The sequence below is a fragment of the Leptodactylus fuscus genome, chromosome 11 (genome assembly GCF_031893055.1).
Source record: "Leptodactylus fuscus isolate aLepFus1 chromosome 11, aLepFus1.hap2, whole genome shotgun sequence".
In the NCBI taxonomy this organism is placed as follows: domain Eukaryota; kingdom Metazoa; phylum Chordata; class Amphibia; order Anura; family Leptodactylidae; genus Leptodactylus; species Leptodactylus fuscus.
The window spans coordinates 33,698,129-33,716,506 of NC_134275.1; the positions used below are offsets into that span (position 1 = coordinate 33,698,129).

General features: G+C 45.0%; 1 protein-coding gene across 1 annotated transcript; it reads right to left on the reverse strand.

The window, feature by feature from the left end:
• Positions 1-3,958: 3,958 nt before the first annotated feature.
• On the reverse strand, positions 3,959-18,050 carry SMC1A (structural maintenance of chromosomes 1A). Its single transcript, XM_075259530.1, has 25 exons — positions 17,825-18,050; positions 13,694-13,882; positions 13,378-13,490; positions 12,924-13,127; positions 12,247-12,485; positions 11,849-12,107; positions 11,619-11,759; positions 11,201-11,283; positions 10,194-10,401; positions 9,908-10,093; positions 9,565-9,744; positions 8,260-8,406; positions 8,009-8,146; positions 7,801-7,917; positions 7,608-7,714; positions 7,256-7,397; positions 6,992-7,137; positions 6,753-6,906; positions 6,091-6,201; positions 5,845-6,001; positions 5,232-5,386; positions 4,997-5,148; positions 4,841-4,910; positions 4,599-4,709; positions 3,959-4,468 (listed from the first exon to the last, which is right to left on the reverse strand). The coding sequence occupies exons 1-25, from the start codon at positions 17,931-17,933 to the stop codon at positions 4,385-4,387; spliced, it is 3,702 nt and encodes a 1,233-aa protein (XP_075115631.1). The 5' UTR covers positions 17,934-18,050; the 3' UTR covers positions 3,959-4,384.
• Positions 18,051-18,378: the final 328 nt, after the last annotated feature.

An 18,378-nucleotide genomic window follows, 5' to 3' on the forward strand; every position in this document is an offset into this window, starting at 1 on the left:
ACAGTCCAGTTCTTTCTCCTTGGCCCAGGTAAGACACTTCTGGCGTTGTTTATTGGTCATGAGTGGCTGACACATGGAGGCGACACTTGTATCCAATGTCCTGGATATGTCTGTGTGTGGTGGCTCTTGAAGCACTGACTCCAGCAGCAGTCCACATCTTGTGAATCTCCCCCAGATTATTGAATGGCCTTTTCTTAACAATCCTATCAAGGCTGCGGTTATCCCGGTTGCTTGTGCACCTCTTTCTACCACACTTTTTCCTTCCACTCAACTTTCCATTAATATGCTTTGATACAACCCTCTGAACAGCCAGCTTCTTTAGCATTGACCTTTTGTGGCTTACCCTCTCTGTGGAGTGTGTCAATGACTGTCTTCTGAATATCTATCACGTCAGCAGTCTTCCCCATTATTGTGCTGCCTACTGATCCAGGCTTAGGAACCTTTTTAAACGCTTAGGAAGCCTTTGCAGCTGCTTTGACTTTTAGGTTTTCCTTGACTGTAAGTCATAATCAACATTAACAGAAAGAAACACTTGGAAAAGTTCACTCTGTAATGACTCAATATAATATATGGAGCTCAGTTTTTCAACTGAATTACTTAAAGGGGTTGGCCACTTTCATACCAATATTGAGAAACAAACGTTATTGTTTGTTCAATAAAAAGATATACAATTTCCCGATATACTTTCTGTATCAATTCCTCACAGTTTTCTAGATCTCTGCTTGCTGTCATTCATTGTTACTTCTAGAAGATAAAACTCTGACCATGGTCATGTGATTTACGGTCCATGGTCATGTGATGAGCACACAGGTGCACAGCTGATTACCAGGCAGATGTCTGAATATTGTGCTGTGACTATGAGCTGTGCACCTGTGTGCTCATCACATGACCATGGACCGTAAATCACATGACCATGGTCAGAGTTTTATCTTCTAGAAGTAACAGAATGAATGACAGCAAGCAGAGATCTAGAAAACCAGGAGGAATTGATACAGAAAGTATATTGGAGAATTATATAACTTTTTAATATACAAACTATAATATTTGTCTCTCAATATTGGTCTGAAAGTGGCCAACCCCTTTAAAAAAAAGAAGTTTGATGATATTCTAATTTATTGAGATGCATATTGAGTGAGCACATAAGTGAAGCCTAACATTGTGTAAATCCTCATGTAGCAAAAACAGCCCTGACACATCAATGCATGAACTTTACTATCCCTCTGTAGGTGTCCTGTGCTATACGGTGCCAAGATGTTATCTGGAGATCCTTTAAGTCCTGCAAATTGTAAGGAGCAGCCTCTGTGATCAGAATTGTTCCACCACAACCCACAGGAGATCGATCAGACTGAAGCATGGGTAATTTTGAGGCCAAATCATCACCTTGAACTCTGTCATGTTCCTCAAACCATTCCTGAATAATGCGTGCGGTGTGGTGGAGGGCATTATCCTGCTGAAAGAGGGCACTGCCATTAGGGAATTACTCTGCCATGAAGGCGGTACTCAGTCTGTATTATGTTTTTAGGTAGGTGGTATTTGTCACATCAACATCCACATGAATGCCAGGACTCAAGGTTTCCCAGCTTGCACCGGCCGTCCATGGATTTACAAGACAATACATCAGACCAGGTCGCCTTCATCCAGTGTTTCACGTTCCAATTCTGATGCTCACATGCTTATTGTGTTTTTAGCAGTGGACAGACATCAGTATGGGCACTCTGACTGGTCTGTGGCTACACGGGCCTGTATTTATGATGTTGCAAAGTACTTTGAGTCCTGACTTTGTGCTTATATACAGAATTATCCTGAACTGCAGTGCAAATATCAGAGCTGCAGTGCAAAGTATGGGGGAAGACAAGGCAGCAGTTTCAGCCACTGAGAAGTAAGGAGGCAGAAACTTTCCTTGAAACTCAAGACCACCATGCCGCTAGGCTACAGTCACATTTCATACCTGTAGCCTAAGGCCAGCCTTACAGTTCAGACAGCTGTCAGCCTAATGGCCAACTCATTTTCCTTCCAAGTTCCCCATAAACACATTCTATTGTTTTCAATTGGGAGAGGGGAGCTTGGTGCTACCAGACTCCTCGGGCAGTGGTTGACGCTCACTTATTCACAGTACATTTATACTATTCTTAAAGTCTATCCAATAGTACTGTAGTTCTATCAGAGCTTGTAGCTCCATCTACAGGAAGTACATGAAATATTAAAGAGCTTTTGATTAAAGGGGTTGTCCAGCCCCAAATCAAGTTTTCATACTTATGACTTATCCGCAGTATGTGATGTGTCAGGGGCTACATGTGGACCCACCAGATCAGCTGTTGCAGCATCCTCTCTGGACCCACTGCAATATAGTGTTTGGGGGGTGCAGGCACCTCTTCTATTATTAGAATACAAGCGGTACTGCACACACCCCGGTCCACTAGCAGTTTCCGTACCCAGAGAATGCTGCAATAGCTGGATAGATCATTAGTATGAAAAATTGATTTGTGACCAGGATATGCCCGCAGATGGATAGAACAAAGTGGCAGGGGTGCTAGGAAACCCTTTTCCTATGAAGAGTCATCTATGCACTACCCTGAAAAGAGACGGGTCATCTGGACATTCCAACTTTAGAGGCACCAAAAAATTCTCGTACTATTAGGCTCGATTAAGACGTAGCAGATCTGAAATGTGTTGTGTTATAAATTGTGGTGAAAAATATACAAGTGGGTGGGAGTTTCAAAACCAATACCTGAAATCTACACAGGACCTCTCATGGTGCACTAGAATGGAGCCTTTATGCCAGCGCTGAAAATATTAAGACTTGTACACAATAGGCCTCCATCTGCATAGACTATACCCATTTGATGATCTGGTTTTAGTAATATACTGACCTTATTAGAAAAAAAAAAAAAGTTAAAGTGCACATGAAGATTATAGCATGGCCATTCTAGCCGTCACCTATAGTGATGTTGCCTCATTATAGAAACTGAAGAGAAGAGCGGGTTTGGTGCTATGAGCCAAGAATATGTTAAAATGTATTATTTTATGGGCTATTTAATAAATAAAAGTGATTCAGGTCAGTTTGTGGCTGTATTTCCTGTGTTACCATATACTACAAACCTCATCATACATGCTCAACAGACTCAAAGAACATTGAGGGAGGGGGCTCAGTCATGATCACCACTTCTCAACAGAATCTGGTGACTGTTTCTGCATTAGACAGTCATGACAGTGACGTAGTGTGGATGGCTGGGGGTCTGACCACAGAGAACCACTAGGATTGAGTGTCCCAAAGTGAAAGGAGCAGTAGTGTGCATGTGTGATCACTGCTCTATTTTAGAGCTCTGTACCCATAGCTGTGAATAGAGCAGTGGTCATGCATGCACAGTAGCACTGAGAATTTACACATGGAACCCCTGTTCTCTCGTTTGCTGGGTTAGGGAATTGCCATGTAAGCCAAGTCTGAGCAGTTTGTGTTATTAATAAAGCATACAAGGTGTTCAGACCACTGGTGGCTGCTCAGTAGGTGTCGGTGGCATATCTGGGTACCACAGCGTATACGCAAGAAGGAGCAGAGGGACTAACAATGCTGTCACACATTGCACCAACCCCTCACTTATCTCTGATCACACAATATCTGTCCCAAAAGGAAACCTGTGAGGGTGATTTGGAGTATAATACCAACAAGAGATCCTTATGGACACAAGGATTAGTGTGCCACATAGGCCTGATGTAGAGGCCTCCTCCCTGCCACCAATGCTGGCACCAACTGCTTTACAACAGGGCTATTTGATACATTTAACCCCTGATCCATAAGGCTCTTTGGATGGTTTAGAGTCCAAAATGGGCATGAAAAAATCCTAAATGCCTCCCAGGTAGCGCCAATGTCATCACAACAGATACGTCAGGAAATTCCACTTGTCTAATATATAACATAGAATTTATAAAAATCTTTAAACCTTAAAAAACTGGACACCCAAAAAGTTATAATTTCTTTATTGCAAAACAATGACATAATTGCAGACACAAAAATAGGTAAGACACTAAAATAATAAAAGGCATCATAGACATATTAAAAGCCATAAAAAGCGTTCGTCTAAAAACTCCAAAGGGTCAGCGCTAAACACAATAATGCCACAATTCTGAGAGAAAAAGGTAAAAAAAAGAAAAACACAGAAGTATCTGATAATTACACCATGATGAAAAGAAACCTCAAAATATGGGTTGGGTAAAGGCTTTGTAACCTTTGTAGATGGCACCCGGATAGTGCCCATAAGTCCATATACATAATATCAAGGTAGGGGGGTGGCCGAGTAGTCACGATAAGTTAAAACATTCCACCCCAAATAAGACTGCTCAAGAAGTATAAAACTGACAGAAGAAATATCAGACCGTGGGGCGCCCTCTACTGATCATTTGGATTTGGGTTGGCATCTGGGTACTTGGTGAGGTCGAAAGTCAGGACCTTACTGATCACACAATCCCCTTGCTGCAAAGAAAGAGAGTCATATTATATATACAATAAGTATATACAACTGCCTCCATGACAACTAGAACTTTAGAGGACTAACAATGAAGACAAGCAAGTAACCAATTGCACCACCAGCACCATTACTTACCTCTGGGTATACTCCTACCAAGCTCTCTGCCTTTGTATAAAATTCCTCTTTAAGGGAGATGACTATAGCCTGGAAGTTAGTCATGGACTGCTCCTTAATGTAATTGGCCACCTATAAGAAAGAGAAGAGCCCCATAATTACATTGCTGGTAAAGGGTGATCGGATTCCAAAGCCAATGGATACGGCAGTTGTGGACACACAAAAGGTCTTCTACTACAGCAGAAGATAGTGAATGTCCTCACCTTTCCTATGTTGGTGTTATCCAGGGCAGCGTCTATTTCATCCAGTACGAAAAACGGGGATGGCTTGTAACTAAGGATAAAATGTAAAGCTGTAAGTTATGAGGAACTAAAACATATACAATGCCATTACCAAGAGGAGCAGTAAGAGTCTCCTACCTGTGGATTGCAAAAAGTAAAGCAAGCGCTGCTACAGTTTTCTCTCCTCCAGACAAGTTGTCCATGGGTCTGAACCGTTTCCCAGGGGCCACACAGTTGTAGTTGATGCCATCTAAGTAGGGTTCCTCTGGGTTTTCTGGCCCCAGGAAAGCCTGGAGAAATTAAGTAAGTCATCAGGAGTCAGATCAAGAATGGGTGAAGACAAGTTCAGTATAGATGATGATGATGATCTTACCTGGGCACTACTATTCCTGGAGAGAGCTTTGTAGATTTCATCAATGTTTGTTGCCACAGACTCGAAGCAAGCATTGAATCGGTCAAATCTCTCCTTCTTAGTCTGCTCAAATGCCTGCTTGGCTTTCTTGGCTCGCTTACGGGCAGCCTCGAACTCTGCAGAAAGGTAGAAGAGATTAGAGACGTGTCATACAGGCTTCTGACTATTCACAAGCCACCGCATCTCCAGCCAGAAGTGCGTATATTCACAAATGGGAGATTTATTGAGCAAATTTCTGACTCCAAAAAATTAAATTCATTCCATTATAGTAGGGTTGTTTCTTCTTTATGTGCATTGATTTCTGGAAGCACCATTCATGTTGTGAATGGGACAGCTGCAGAAACAACTGCAACAAATCATCTGTGTGAACATAACCTAAACGTGGTAGATGCAGCTGGAAGAACCAGCCATCCTGTTAATGGGACTACAGGATCAGGGCAGACGATCTTCCTGTCCATCAACATGCAGTCGCCTTACCAAAAGTACTCGGTGATCTGCCACTGCCATGCTGACAAGAGAGGTGGCAGCATATGCAACAACTTAAACACAATACAGCAGTAGTGAAGCATGTTACCATCAGAAGTTTCCTGGAACTTGTCCCTGACACTCTCCAGTTTCTCCATAGCCTTCATGTTGGGGGCAGAGATACGTTGGAGAATACTCTGCTGCTCATTCAGCTTCTGCTGTAGGGCACTCATCTCCTGCTTAATGTCGTCATCTGCCACCGCATCCTGCCAAAAACACAAGAATATGACAGAAATGGTTAATCAGGAACAGTATTCAGAAACTATGGACAAAGTGGTACAAATAATCAGATTACCTTAAGGTCTTCAGAGAGATCACTGTAGTCTATCTCTATTAAAGCTTCCCGAGCGTACAGAGTAGAGGTCCTCTGGGAGCTGCTGACAGATTCTTCTCCCTGGGATCCACCCTTAAAAAACAAGTATCAAAGCCATTCTTCGTATTTTAAGGCATGGCATGCGAAATTACAAGAACAAAACTGAAAACCCAGCAAACCCCCATGGGTTATCTCCCTACAAGGACACTCCGCATGCAATGCACGTCCCCAAGTGGTTAACTGGGGTTTCCGGGCCCCTGGTTGTTTTTCATACTTATGACCTATCCACAGGGTAGATTATCTGTAAGGGTCTAAAACTAGACCTCACAATGATCACCTGATTCAGATACCTCTGGGCACCAGAAGCATCTTTGTTCCTATTCAAGTAGGAGCTGCAGCAACCCTGCACAACTACTATACAGTGAACAGCGCCAAAAGAATGTATTGTCCAGTGTATAGAGGTGGCGCCATGATATTGCAGCTCTGCTCCAACTATATGAATAGAAGCAAAGCTGCTTCCAGCTCTGACCATCTCTATAGCTTCTGGCGCACAAGGCAACTGGATCAGCTGATATGTGTTGGGTCTAAATGTCAGACTAATCAGAGCTATGGACCTCCAAGCATACAAGATCTCCTGTTCTCACCTCTTCCTGACTGATGTCATCCATAGTACCCTTAGACAAAGGTAACTTGATATCTTGCATCTTACAGGCCTGCAGCAAGTTGTGTCGGTCACTGCGCTTCTGCTCCAGTTTGGTCTCAATTGCAGTGACTTCTTTTTGCAGATGTGTCATCTCCCTGAAGAAGCACAAAAATGCAATAAAGTTATAATCATTCAAGTTAAACAAATAAGCTATATAAAGATGCAGATATATGCACTGACTTGTTGGCACCCCCTAGCTTCTTGCGGATCTCTTCCATTTGGTGATTCTTGTCATTAACTTCAGACTTTTTAGCCAGATGCTGGTTCTTCAGATCTTGTAACTGAGCCATGGTCTCATCGATGATCTTCATGTGTCTTTGCTCCTCCTACATAACAGGACATCAAGGTCAGTATCTGTTCTAATCTGTATCACAACCTGGTCCGTTACCAAGAGCTGTTATGAGATAATTTATTTCAATGTAAAGGCAATGGCCCAGCTCTTACCTTTTTCAGCTTTTCAATTTCATTATCATCCTTCTTCACGGACTGCTCCCACGTCTGCACCTTCCCTTGGTCCTCTTTCAGTTGATTCTTCTCATAGTCAAGCTGAATACCCAGACGGGTCTTTTGATTCTCAAACTCCAACCTACAGAAGGACAACACGATTACTATTTGCCTCCTTACTTCTGTGGGGTCTAATCTGAGGCTTTCAGGCTATTGTGTAACTATAGTGCCCAGCATGCCCTGACAGCTGGAGAGCAGTGACCTAAACAGTCTGAAAAGCAGGTAGTGTAGATTACAGAAAGACCTATATAGCGCATTTGGAGCAGATGCAGTGACTATATCAAGTGAATACCTCTTCTTGGCAATCTCATTCTGCCTCTTGACCTTCTCCTCCTCGAATTCTCTGATGTTACGGACCCCAATCTCCAGACAGAACTCTTCAAACACTTCATCTTCCACCTAGTAAACAAAATTTCCCTTTAGTACAGGTCATATAATGCACATCATGCCTTTGCACACTACTACAGTGCATCTCCATTACTCACCAGGTTCATCTTCTCCTTCAGATCCTTCATCTCCCTCTCACGGCTTTGAATTATCCGCTTTATGTCATTGATGCGAGGACTGAAATTGGCCAACTCGCTCTCCAGCTTGGATTTTTCCTGGGCACGTAAAAGAAGAAAATCCCATTATAAATAATGACCGCACCCTATAAAGATTACATACAATTCTGTAGCCATGTCTAACTGGTACCTGCATATTCATTGCCAAATGGCGGGTTTTGGTCTGCTCAAGGTCACTCTGGGAATATTTAAGTCTCATCTGTAGACCATGTGCCTGGGATTGGACTTGCCTCAGCTCGGCCTCCTTACGTTTAGCTTTCATTTGCTCCTGTGAAAGAACAGAAAGATCTTGAGAGACCTGTACTACTACACCGGATCGATGCTGCAACCATCTCAATGGCTGGAGTAAAAGCCTCTTATTTCCAACCTTCCACCACTCACCTTCAGCTCCTCTGTTAATCGTTCCTTCTTTTCCTTCAGTTTATCCACAGCTTTTTCGTCCCATCTTCTTGCCTTGGCTTTTAAGTCACTGGCGCCTCCAGAAATTACACCAGACTTCTGGAATAAGGTTCCATCTAGAGCAACAGTCTGGAAGAAAACAAGAAGCAAATGGAAAACAGAGTTCTGCTTCATTGTATAGGCCCCTTGCATATGACTGCAGTTGTGTGCAAGTCCGTGACAAAAAAGGAACAGACAGTACATGGATGGCAACCATGTGCAATCTAGGTTTTCCACAGACTCTATCAATGGAATAGATGAACCAGGAGACCAGAATGCAAAAATGAACAGGAATCTGCGCTACTCTATATTTTTTAGCCTGGTGCTACCACCCCAGCATAGATATGCTTAAAATAAGACCAATGCAAGGGGCCATAGAAATAAATGGGTCCAACTGTTATTATGGATAGCACCCAAGTCAAAACCATGGTTGTGTATGAGGCCTAACAAATCAATACCACTACATTAAGGCTGCATTCACACGGAGTAACGCCAGCGTGTATCACAGCCGTATACGCCGGCGTTACAGCAGGGCTGCCGTACACTTCACATTCATTTCTATGGGAGCCGGCATACGAGCGCTCCCCATAGAAATGAATGGCCTGCTTCTTTCACTGCGAGCAGTCCCATTGAAGTGAATGGGAAGTGCCGGCGTATACGGCAAGCTCTGCTCATGCCGTGCCGTACACGCCAGCACTTCCCATTCACTTCAATGGGACTGCTCGCAGTGAAAGAAGCAGGCCATTCATTTCTATGGGGAGCGCTCGTATGCCGACTCCCATAGAAATGAATGTGAAGTGTACGGCAGCCCTGCTGTAACGCTGGCGTGTACGGTTGTGATACACGCTGGCGTTACTCCGTGTGAATGCAGCCTAAAGCTAATGATGACTATAACCCATTGATTGTCTTTTCCTATAAGATCAACTGACAATCTATTGTCAATGACGGATCCCTGAGCATCTGTTCCAAAGAAGGTACAGGTCGTGGTCACTCATGAAGAGTTCATTTTTACTGGATGTGCTAACACTATGCAGAAAGGAATTTGCCATTGTGTCATTACTTGACATGGCCACAGGAACAAATCCCTTCTATTGCTCTGCATCAAGGGTGGTCCACTGTGCTGCAAAGGATACCTACCTGGGAACATGCCTATTCTAACAACTACAGGTATGAACGTACATGCCCTTATGGTAGCTAACACCTGGGGAGAACACTATCACAACATGCATGGGATATAACGTTACTTACTTTATGTCTCTGATGTCCTCCAAAGGCTATCCTGCGAGCATCTTCCACATTATCGCAAACCAATGCATTACCACAGGCATATTGGAGGGCCTTCTTAATATGTGGCGGCTCATACCGGATTACATCAATAACCAGTTTCGCCCCTTTGAGCTCACGCAGCTTCTCATCAGTAGGTTTTACCTAAAATAATAAAAAGGGGGATACAGTATGTGGCCATGAGTAGTGATAAACCTAAAATAGGCATTCAAAAAAAAATTGAGAATAGTAAAAAAAAAAAAAAAAAAAAAAAAAAAAAAAAAAAAGAATTGAATAAGAAATGCTAAAAACATAAACAATCCAATACCTCAAGATAATCAAGAGGCAGGAAGGTTTCGGGCTCCCCACGTTGCTCCTTGATGTACTGGATACAGTCTCTTCCTGTCTTTTCAGAGTCTACAATAATGGCGTCCATGTTCTTTCCCAGCACCTTAGTGACTGCAATCTGGTACTTCTTCTGGGTGGGCTGACAAAGGTCAATCAGGCGGCCATACTGGGGAGATGAAGCAACATCATTTTAACATTACATTGTTCAACACATCCAGAAGATGATCTTGCTGTATTAAAGGTATGATTTAGTGTACTTCACTTACCACAGACCCAGGATACAGCCTCTTGATGCTCTCCATGATCTCAGCTTTACGCTGCTGTCTGCTGCTTTCTTGACGGTCAATCCTGGCATCACCCAGCTGCTCCATGACTTGGTTCAGCTCCTTATTGATTTCATCAATCCTTCTCTTAGCCATTTCCACTTCTTCAGTTAAGGTCTCTTCAAGATTCTTCTGCTCTTCTAAAGACTGCCTAAAAAGTACCAAAAAAATAAAATAAAATTTGAAGTAAGTGAAACACCACTTGTCTCATGACCTAGAGGGGTTGTCTCAAAAGACCAACCCTAGAACATGCCCTTTCAAGGAATACGAAACATCAGTCCACCACTCTTTTATGTCACAGCGGAGAGGTACTGTAAACAGTGGGTCTTACCTTAGGGGACCAAGCCTATCCATACATTGAGCAAACAGTACAGTAGGGTATGCATGGAGAGGTTTCCTAAATCCTATCCCTCAAGTCAAATACAAGAGGTGGTCATCTTAAAGATGATGTACAAGAATTACAGTTCTGGATGAGGAGGCCTAGTATTTTGTTCCAGGGGAAGTCCTTACTGCATATGACCGCTGAGGCCTATAAGTAGCCTCAGTGGTCACAGGTGATGAATCCACCAGAACAAGCCCCCAGGCGCGATGGTGGACACGGCACCACCTTGGCCTCCTGGCTCTAAACTCTAATTCATGGACAACCTCCTTTATCATGTACTTCAATACAATGAATTCCCATTAATGAGATGTTCTGAATTATTGGATGCCATATTGTTTACAAGCAAATTTTCCACTACTACTTTAGATGTGAAACTGCTCGCAGATGCAACCAGGATTGTGGTGCAGGCTCCACACTGAAATCTGGGTCAAATTTGATGTGTGATGGGTTTTAGATTTCACGTAGTAATTTTACATTACAAAAGTGATCCTTATTCTAGCACGGGCTCCTATTGTCAGAAGAGTATGCGATAATCTAACTAACGTTACAAGTACATAGTGCTACCCACTTGCTGGTTGCAATATATTCCTCCAGCTTTTCTATTCTCTTCTGGTTTTCTTCTATTTCACGCAGTTTCTGCTTAATTTTTGCCTGAAAGAAATAACACGTTTAAGGACCGGAGTTACAAAGCTGGCTGCTTCTTTAACATGGTTTCCAGATTATAGATATTGATGATCTAGCTTTAGCATAGGTCAAACTGGTGATAGACACCCAGTATCATAGAAACCACTGGAACTAAACACAGATAACAGAGCCTGAAGCTCTGCTCATTTCTGGGTCAAGAGGCCAAGCTGAGTTAGTGCAGCTCAGTACCTATTCACACGAACGGGAGCTAAGCTGCAATATCATCAATATCTACAGCCCTGAAAACCCCTTTAATGTGACACACAAGCTTGGAGATACAGAAAAGAGAAATGTCTTCTTACTTCAGTTTCCACTTTTTTCCTTTCCTCCAAATCAAGGCGATCCTGATCAGCTTTCTGGTCTCTGTTGAATTTCTCAAGCTCCTGGGCCAGGGTTGCAGCCCTTTTGCTGGCCTCTTCTTTGAGACGGTGATACTTCTTCACCTAGAAGACAAAATCCCAAAAAGGTAAAATCACAAATAAATCCTGAAATCTGTCAAAGAAAACAGGAAAAGTGAGGCAGCAGCAATTACCTGGTTTTCCTCCAATGTAAGATCCCGACCTTGGCTCTGGCTTTCCTCTTCCATTCTTTCTTCAAACTCCTGCCTGGCCTTCTCCACGGACAGCATCTCCTTCTCCAGCTCATCCATATCTGCCTTGCGTTTCTTATATTGTTTCTGGGCATTCTGAAGAGATTTCTTAGCTGCTTCCAGCTTCTTGATCTTGTGAGACGTGTTCTCCTTGGCTTTGATATACTGGGGACGCTTCTGATTTAGTTCAGCATCCTTCTCCCTATCAGAGGTAAGAAGAGCAAGAAGCACTTAAAGAAAGAAAGACTATACTATTATGATATAGAAAAGAAATAGGAAGGAAGAGATGTTTGGAAAAGTCTCACTTTAGGAACATGAGAACTATCTTGAAGATGACTTACTTGATTTCCTTCTCTATGGCTTGTTGTTCTCGCATCATCTTGCCCAGCTCCTTTTTCTTTTCTTTGAGTTCTTCTTCCACTTTGTCCATGTGCTTCTTATCCTTATCAATCTCCTTGTTCTTGGACGACAGCTCCTTGTTGAGTCTTTCTATCTCGGACTCGTTGTGGTAAAGTTTAAAGAGCTGCATCTGGATCTGGGCACGGGCCACCTCATCTTTGAGTCGCTGGTATCGCTCCGCCTGTACAGAGGAATGTCATTAGACCTTACATGAACGTGGTAGTTACTTATGGCATTCAGTCAGAAGGGCTTTTCCACTTCACCCCATTCTCTCCGACCCCTAGGTTAAACTTTATGGGCATGATTTTTTTCCCCACCTCTTATTTTTCAAGGGCCCTTCAGAAAATGAAAGCAATTACCTGATGGGTCATTATGCGAAACTAGTGCACATTTCCTTTACACCTCAGTTCACCAGCAGAATAAAGGAGCCTTGACACTTGCTGGAAATGCAGCCATTACTGGTACTGCAGCTAAACCAAAACATTCAGGGGCTGAACCTCCTTCATTTTTCTTATTGTGCATACAGACTACTATGGGAGACTCAGTAAGGTTGTTGCAGACGTTTTGTCACACTTGTTTTGTGAATTTGATATCATGACAAAGCGCAGACATGACTAACCTCCTCCTTCTCTTGTTTAGCTTCCTTTCTCTCAGCGGCGATGTTCTTCTTGCGATGATAATTGAACTGTGTATCTTCTTCTGCTTTCACCATTTCCTTCTTACGCTTGTCGTATTCCTGCGCCAGTTCGCCTGACCTGCTGATCTCCTCAAACAAAGCTGTACGTTCCTTGGGATTCTTCATGGCGATGGACTCTACTGCCCCCTGTAGAAGAGTGTGGAAAGTGTAAGAGGACCTAAGTGTCAAAGCAGACTCTTATCCAAAACCTTGTAATTAAATGAACCTTCACATGTATATGAGTGTGTATATGTCTATCTATAAATATGCGCGCAACAGACAAACAATTCTAATGTATACTTATTCCAAATGTATAGAGGAGTGAGTCTATGGAAAGTTGTAAATGGTGCACTGCACAATTCTCACATACTCTATAATAATAGAAGACTCATCTTACCTGAAACACTAAGAAGTTCCTGGCTTTAATAAGGATCCCGAGCTTCTCTAGCTCATCGCTGTATTCTGCCAGCTGAACTACTTTGCTGTTAATTCTGTATTCAGAGGAGCCGCCTAACAGAGAAAAGAAAGTGCAATACAAAGGTTGCTGAGAATATCTCTGTTACACACACTGAGCAACACTGAATGTCAAAGGATTTATCTGGTTTATAAAAAATATTGTCCGAGTATCAGCATGACTCAATATAAATAACTTAGTAATATCCATCCCCTTTAAATTTGATGCCTTTCATCTAGAAATCAGAAGGGATTATTACCAATGATATGCCTTGAGAACACCTTCTCCGTGCCACTATCCTCTTCATAGACCATGCTCACGAATGCTCGGTTTGCGGCAGGTTTCCCCACTGGAGCTCCATGGATCAGGTCACGAAGTGTCTTCACTCTCAGGTTACTGGTCTTCTCCCCCAGGACAAAGCTGATGGCGTCCATAAGATTAGATTTCCCTGAAGATTAGGATTCAAAAGTTTAAAAACTGAATCAATTCCTTGCAGTGCCACATGGACAGAGCCCCCAAAACTATGAACACAATATCTAGTTACAATGGAGCCATGACCACATGTCTAGGGGTAGGTACACACACAGTACTCACAGGGAGGGTCCAATAGCCCCCCAGACCACCTTTCTGCCAAATTGGTGGGTTTGTGTCCCTGTTTAGTAGCTGGGCATCAGTAATGCAGTTCAACTCCCATTGAAGTCAAAGAGCGCTGATCTGACCTGCAAAACTAACAACAAGTAGGCCCTGCGCTGCCCCATGTAGAGCTGGCTGTTGGCCCCTAACAATCAGATATTTGTGGACTATCCACATCTTAAAAACCTATATCCTAGACAACCCCTTTAAAGGGGGTTTCTTATCTCAAGATTTCAGCTGCCCCCTTGTCTCGTCTCCCCTCCGCTTCCTGGTTTTCAGAACAATCCTGCAGGACAAATAATAATGCATCTCAATAAATTAGAACATCATCAAAAAGTTCTGGACTGTGGCTCAGTGGTCAAAGGTGTTTTCAGATTAAACAAAATTTTGCTTTTCATTTGGAAGGTCCCGGAGTCTGGGAGAAGAGCGAAGAGGCCTCTGTACACAATCCAAGCTGCTGGAGGTCTAGTGTGAGGTTTCCACACTCAGTGATGGTTTGGGGAGCCATGTCATCTGCTGGTGTAGGTCCATTGTGTTTTATCAAGACCAAAGTCAGTGCAGCCGTCTATCAGGAAATTCTAGAGCACTTCAGGCTTCCCTCTGCCGACAAGATTTTTGGAGATGGAATTTTCATTTTCCAACATGACTTGGCCCCTGTCCACACTGCCAAAAATACCAAGACCTGGTTTATTAACCACAGTATCACTGCGCTTGATGGGCCAGCACACTCGCCTGACCTTAACCCCATAGAGAATCTATAGGGTATTGTCAAGAGGAAGATGAGAGACCCCAGACCCAACAATGCAGACGAGCTGGAGGCTGCTATCATACAACCTGGGCTTCCATAACACCTCTGCGGTGCCACAGGCTGATCCCTCCAGGCCACATTGCCGCATTGATGCCGTCATTCATGTAAAAGGAGCCCGACCAAGTATTGAGGACAATTACTGGACAGACTTTTCATTTGGCCAACATTTCTGTGTTAAATGATTTTTTTTTTTTTTTTTTTACAGTTTGTCTTATATAATAATATTCTGAGATAATGACTTTTGGGTTTTCCTTGGCGGTAAGCCATAATCCTCAACATTAACAGAAAGAAACACTTGAGAAAGTTCTCTCTGTTAGTAATGACTCAATATAATATATGAGGTTCACTTTTACAATTTATTTACCAAAAAATAAAAATAAATAACTTTTTGATGATATTCTAATTTGAGATGCACTAGTATCTCTGTAGCTCGATGCACAAATACCAGACACTGCTAAAGAACCTTATCTCACGCTTATCTGTGCTTACAAACTGAAAACCATATGCAGAGATAGAAGAGAGCCAGGAGTCATCATCCCGACCTGTGAGCAGGTCCGTTACCTAGGAAACCAGATGTAAACAACGAGGAGAAAAATGAAGCTGTACTGGGAAAATGGAGTGAGACAGATAAAGCATATACAAGATCTGCACATAGCATTACTGGCCTCAGGATGGAAGCAATGGTCCCATTCTCTGACAGGAAGCAGATACTTGGTTACAGTCCCAGCTAAGGCCAATTGCCTGTGACAAACCATCACAGGGCAACTGCAAATCAAAACCCCACAAGCAGCAACTCCCAGTGATATCTCTGGCCAAGCGCAAAAGGGCCACCCACCATGGCACTCATACTATACTACCATAGTGTGCCTCTGTGACCCAAAACAACTGCATCATAACATAGGGCAACAACCTGTAATACCCACAACCGGTGGCAGCAGCCTGTGACATCCCCAAACCCGGGGGGACTGTACATTATACTCCAACATGGGAGAACAGCCTGTGATACCTGCCAGGAGCAACTACATAGTACATGCACAATCCAGGGCAACTGCCCATGACACCCCTGACCTACCACAGCACCCCAACCTTGTCAGATCTCCCATGACACCCCTGACCTACCAAAGCACCCCAACCTTGGCAGATCTCCCATGACACCCCTGACCTACCACAGCACCCCAACCTTGGCAGATCTCCCATGACACCCCTGACCTACCACAGCACCCCAACCTGGGCAGATCTCCCATGACACCCCTGACCTACCACAACACCCCAACCTTGGCAGATCTCCCATGACACCCTGACCTACCACAGCACCCTAACCTGGGCAGCTCTCCCATGACACCCCTGACCTACCACAGCACCCCAACCTGGGCAGATCTCCCATGACACCCCTGACCTACCACAGCACCCCAACCTAGGCAGATCTCCCATGACACCCCTGACCTACCACAGCACCCCATCCTTGGCAGATCTCCCATGACACCCCTGACCTACCACAGCACCCCAACCTGGGCAGATCTCCCATGACACCCCTGACCTACTACAGCACCCCAACCTTGGCAGATCTCCCATGACACCCCTGACCTACCACAGCACCCCAACCTTGGCAGATCTCCCATGACACCCCTGACCTACCACAGCACCCCAACCTGGGCAGATCTCCCATGACACCCCTGACCTACCACAACACCCCAACCTTGGCAGATCTCCCATGACACCCCTGACCTACCACAACACCCCAACCTTGGCAGATCTCCCATGACACCCTGACCTACCACAGCACCCTAACCTGGGCAGCTCTCCCATGACACCCCTGACCTACCACAGCACCCCAACCTGGGCAGATCTCCCATGACACCCCTGACCTACCACAGCACCCCAACCTAGGCAGATCTCCCATGACACCCCTGACCTACCACAGCACCCCAACCTGGGCAGATCTCCCATGACACCCCTGACCTACCACAGCACCCCAACCTTGGCAGATCTCCCATGACACCCTGACCTACCACAGCACCCTAACCTGGGCAGATCTCCCATGACACCCCTGACCTACCACAGCACCCCAACCTTGGCAGATCTCCCATGACACCCCTGACCTACTACAGCACCCCAACCTTGGCAGATCTCCCATGACACCCCTGACCTACCACAGCACCCCAACCTTGGCAGATCTCCCATGACACCCTGACCTACCACAGCACCCTAACCTGGGCAGCTCTCCCATGACACCCCTGACCTACCACAGCACCTCAACCTTGGCAGATCTCCCATGACACCCCTGACCTACTACAGCACCCCAACCTTGGCAGATCTCCCATGACACCCCTGACCTACTACAGCACCCCAACCTTGGCAGATCTCCCATGACACCCCTGACCTACTACAGCACCCCAACCTTGGCAGATCTCCCATGACACCCCTGACCTACCACAACACCCCAACCTGGGCAGATCTCCCATGACACCCCTGACCTACCACAGCACCCCAACCTTGGCAGATCTCCCATGACACCCCTGACCTACCACAGCACCCTAACCTGGGCAGATCTCCCATGACACCCTTGACCTACCACAGCACCCCAACCTGGGCAGATCTCCCATGACACCCCTGACCTACCACAGCACCCTAACCTGGGCAGATCTCCCATGACACCCCTGACCTACCACAGTACCCTCACCTGGACAGATCTCCCATGACACCCCTGACCTACCACAGTACCCTCACCTGGACAGATCTCCCATGACACCCCTGGCCAGGGCAACCTCCTGCGACACCCACAACCAGGTGCAACTTCCCATAACACCCAGACCAGGAGTAACCCTAATACAACACAACAACAACCTGCAGTTTGCAACCCCGGAGGGCAACCTGAGCAGATGCCAGCTGGGCATGTAAGTGCCACCTCAGCAGGTAGCCATAGCCCTGCACCCCCAGGCTTGCACTTACCGGATCCATTGGGGCCTATGATGGCGGTGAACCTCCGGAAGGGCCCTATGATCTGCCGCCCCTTGTACGACTTGAAATTTTCAATCTCAATTAACTTCAAGAAGCCCATGATGGCGGCGCCGGCGGCCTCGGTGCTCCCGGTGTGCACGGCCCCCTCCGGTACTACCGCAAATCCGGGCCCCAAAGGCCGCCAATTCGCTGCTCGTCGATAGACGCGCGCTTGCCAGTGACGTCAACAAGCTGCTGCTCTAAGGGGCGGAGCTTCAACACAAACACTTCTTTACTGTACCAAGATGTCGCCGGCTACTGGAATTTCCGCCATTTTCTTGGTTGGTATGAGGGCGCCACAGGAGTCGTGTAGCACAATGCAATGTTACCGTCTTCCGTGTTGTGGTCGTGTGTAACACTGTTGGCCACTAGGTGTCCCTGTATCAGCTTGTATAGTGGTGCAGGATGCTCAGAGTTTCTGGGTTTATTCACTTGTGTGTTTTGCAGTTTTCTTGATTTATATTTTTTGTAGTTTTATTGCATTTATGTCATTCCCATAATCTGTT